This window comes from Pteropus alecto, unplaced genomic scaffold, assembly GCF_000325575.1.
Source record: "Pteropus alecto unplaced genomic scaffold, ASM32557v1 scaffold24, whole genome shotgun sequence".
Classification (NCBI taxonomy): domain Eukaryota; kingdom Metazoa; phylum Chordata; class Mammalia; order Chiroptera; family Pteropodidae; genus Pteropus; species Pteropus alecto.
The window spans coordinates 28,234,471-28,237,532 of record NW_006439192.1 but is presented as its reverse complement, the minus strand read 5'-3'; the positions used below and the strand labels follow the sequence as shown (position 1 = coordinate 28,237,532).

Below are 3,062 nucleotides of genomic sequence, written 5' to 3'. Positions count from 1 at the left end.
GAAAACTTTGGTCTTCAGTCTTCTCATGAGAGTGAGGAGGCTTAGGAGCTGGTGGGGGAAGGGAAAGCTTATTCTGACTTTCAACCAAATTTCCTGGAGGGCTGTAGAGAGAACAGTGGGAGAAGCTCCCAGCCAATCCTTCTTCACAGACGTTTTTAAAACTCTTATGAGCTGTATGAACTTGAACACGTTTCATAATCTCTCTGAGCTTCAGTTTCTTCATCTGTAAAACAGGAACATGAGGCTTTGGTGTGAGGGTTAAATGGGATCAATAAACATGAAGTGTGTGGCACAGTCTGTCCAGCATGAAGAAAGCACTTAGTTGCTGGCAATACAATGGTGATAATAGTTGGTAGTCTCCTTAGCCTTGTTTCAGTGAACAGAAATGATCCCCTCCCACTATCCTGTGCTTTTCTACACTCTCTCGAAAGGAATGCTACCTTACTTTTGTTCTGCCAAAATGTTAATAGAATTTCAGGGGTATAACAACCTCTGCAACTTGTCTTCCACACCACTCTCTCTTGAGGGCCAACCAAACCCTTAGAGCCATCTCCTCTATTCTGGCTCCCATCCTAATGGATTAACATGTAGGACTGAAAACTGCAGTGACATTAGTCTGAACCCAAATCGTATCAAGTAAATGTTGGGAATCAACCTTGTTGGAAATGGTGTAAATATATGCTCATTTGGAGACTATGTGTGAATAAAGGTGGACACGAGAAGACAAGCACAGGCCTTACCTAATGACCCCTTCCATTCTTGTTTCATTTTTTTAACCACACACAACCAAGAAAGCTGTACTTTGTCTTCTGTGGATGGCCTTTTCTGAATGCAGACCTTAGTCTCTCCTTAAAATTCTCCCCAACGAAGTAATAAAGCAAAGGGTTGAAGCAGGTATTTGCTGCCGCCAAGGCCAGTGTGATGATCACGGCCTTATGCAGCCTTTCTCTGCATGTATTCACTTCCCACACAGCCAGGTGGAAGGTTCTCAGTATGTGATAGGGCAGGAAACACAGAAGGAAGATGATCAAGGCAATGGCGATGGTGGTCAGTGCCTTCCTGTGAGAAACTCGCAGCCTTGACTCTGGGACTTCCATCTTTAACAAGGCTCGAATGATCAGCAGGTAACAGATGTTGAGTGTGCAGAATGGCAGCAGGAAGCCCACCACCAAGGAGATATAGTTCATGGTCTTCAGTTTAATAATTTTATTTAAATTCAGCTCCAAGCATAATGTGACATTACCCTTCTGCTCAGAGCCACTGTTCAGAAGCATTGTTGAGGAAGCCATGATAAAGATCCATATGATCACACACAGAACCCAAGCACTTCTGATGCTGGTGACATGGAGGAACCGAAAGGGATGAACAGTTGCTAGGAAGCGCATAATGCTCAGCACAGTCAGGAAATAAATGCTGCTGTACATGTTGACATACATGGAATAAGACATAATCCTGCAGGCCAAGTCCCCAAATATCCAGTTGGAGCCTCTGATGTAATAGTCAGCCCTGAAGGGTAGTGTAGTTGTAAACAAGAGATCTGAAATGGCCAAGTTTAGCATGAAAACATTCACAGACGTGGACTTCTTATGAGGCTGCAGAAAAATATATATGGAAAAACCATTTCCCAAGGCTCCCCAGACAAATATTATCAGATACACAATAGGATAAAAATCCCTCTTGAAGTTTTCATTTGTGCAATTCTTATAGCTGTTGTTATTGCTGAAGGTGCCATTGGGTTCTATTTCTGATGTGGAGATAGACGAAGGCAAGGACATAAATTTTCTCTCCATGCTGGATTAAAAAAAAACAAACACAAAACGTTACTTTCTGCTCACTGTTTACATCTTTCCAGGTTTTAAGAAAATAGGGAGAAGTACTAGCTTTTCTTTCAAGCTTGAGTCAACAAATATCAGCTTAGTCTTTACTATACTTTTTATTATATTTCATGATACATTTCTAGAATGTAGAATAAACGCTAATTTATTTAATTAAATCTGAAGCCTCAAATTTGGAGGACTTTTGGCCTAGTGCCCATGTTGACCTGAGTGCTCTGTAACATGGCAGTCTAAATCTACTGGGCAGCAGGTTTCTGAACAGAATCTGCTGAAGACAGAAGGAAGTGGTACAATATTTTTCAGGTGCTGAAAGAAAAGACCTATGAACCTAGAGTCCTATATCCAGCAAATATATCCTTCAAGTATAAAGAAGAAATCAAGACAATCTCAGATGACGGAGAACTAAGAGAATTTATCGCCAGCAGACCTACTTTAAAAAATACTAAAAAAAGTTCTTTAAACAAAAGGAATCAATAAAAGCAGGCTTAAAATATCAGAAAAGAAGAAAGAACACAATAAGCAAAAATATGGATAAATGCAATAGGCTTTTCTTTTTCAGTCTAAGTTACATTTGATGGTTGAAACAAAAACTATAACACTGTTTGATGTGGTTTCAAAAGGGTGTAGAGGAATTTTTAAATATAATTATATAAATTGAGGAGGCTAAAGGGACATCAAAGAGGTAAGGTTTCCACACTTCACTTGAACTGGTAAAATGATAATGCCAATAGACTGTGGTAATGTAGGTATAATGCATTACCTAAAGCAGTCACTAAAAAGCTATACAAAGAGATATATTCAAAAACCTTAGAGATAAATCAAATTAGAATTCTAAAAATTATTCAGCTAACCAAGAGAAAGGCAGGAAGAAGTTGACGATACAAATGGAAAAGAAAAAAAGTCAGACTTGTTCCTAACAAATCAATAATTACATTAAATATAAACAGTTTAATTATACTAATTAAAAGACAGGTTGGCAGACTGGAGTATAAAAAAGTACACATATGACCTAATTATATGCTGTCTACAAGAAACTCACTTCAAATAACAGTATTGGCAGTTTGAAAGTAAAAGGATGAAAAAATATGTCTTGGAAACATGATCAAAGGAAATCAGAAGTTGCTGTTAATATCAAATAAAGTTTAGACTAAGAAAATAACAGAGACGTAGAGGACATTATATAATGAAAAAAAAGTTTATTAACCAAGAATACATACCAATTCTAAA

The 3,062-nt window shown here is 38.1% G+C and overlaps 1 protein-coding gene across 1 annotated transcript; it reads right to left on the bottom strand.

Annotated features, from left to right (window-relative positions):
* Positions 1 to 461: 461 nt before the first annotated feature.
* Positions 462 to 1,790, bottom strand: CYSLTR2 (cysteinyl leukotriene receptor 2). The gene has a single exon (XM_025049868.1). The coding sequence runs from the start codon at positions 1,788 to 1,790 to the stop codon at positions 765 to 767; it is 1,026 nt and encodes a 341-aa protein (XP_024905636.1). The 3' UTR covers positions 462 to 764.
* Between the last annotated feature and the right edge of the window lie 1,272 nt (positions 1,791 to 3,062).

Bases quoted from the DNA above. Each gene is read 5' to 3' on its own strand.
- CYSLTR2 (XM_025049868.1), bottom strand. From the start codon at position 1,790: ATGGAGAGAAAATTTATGTCCTTGCCTTCGTCTATCTCCACATCAGAA.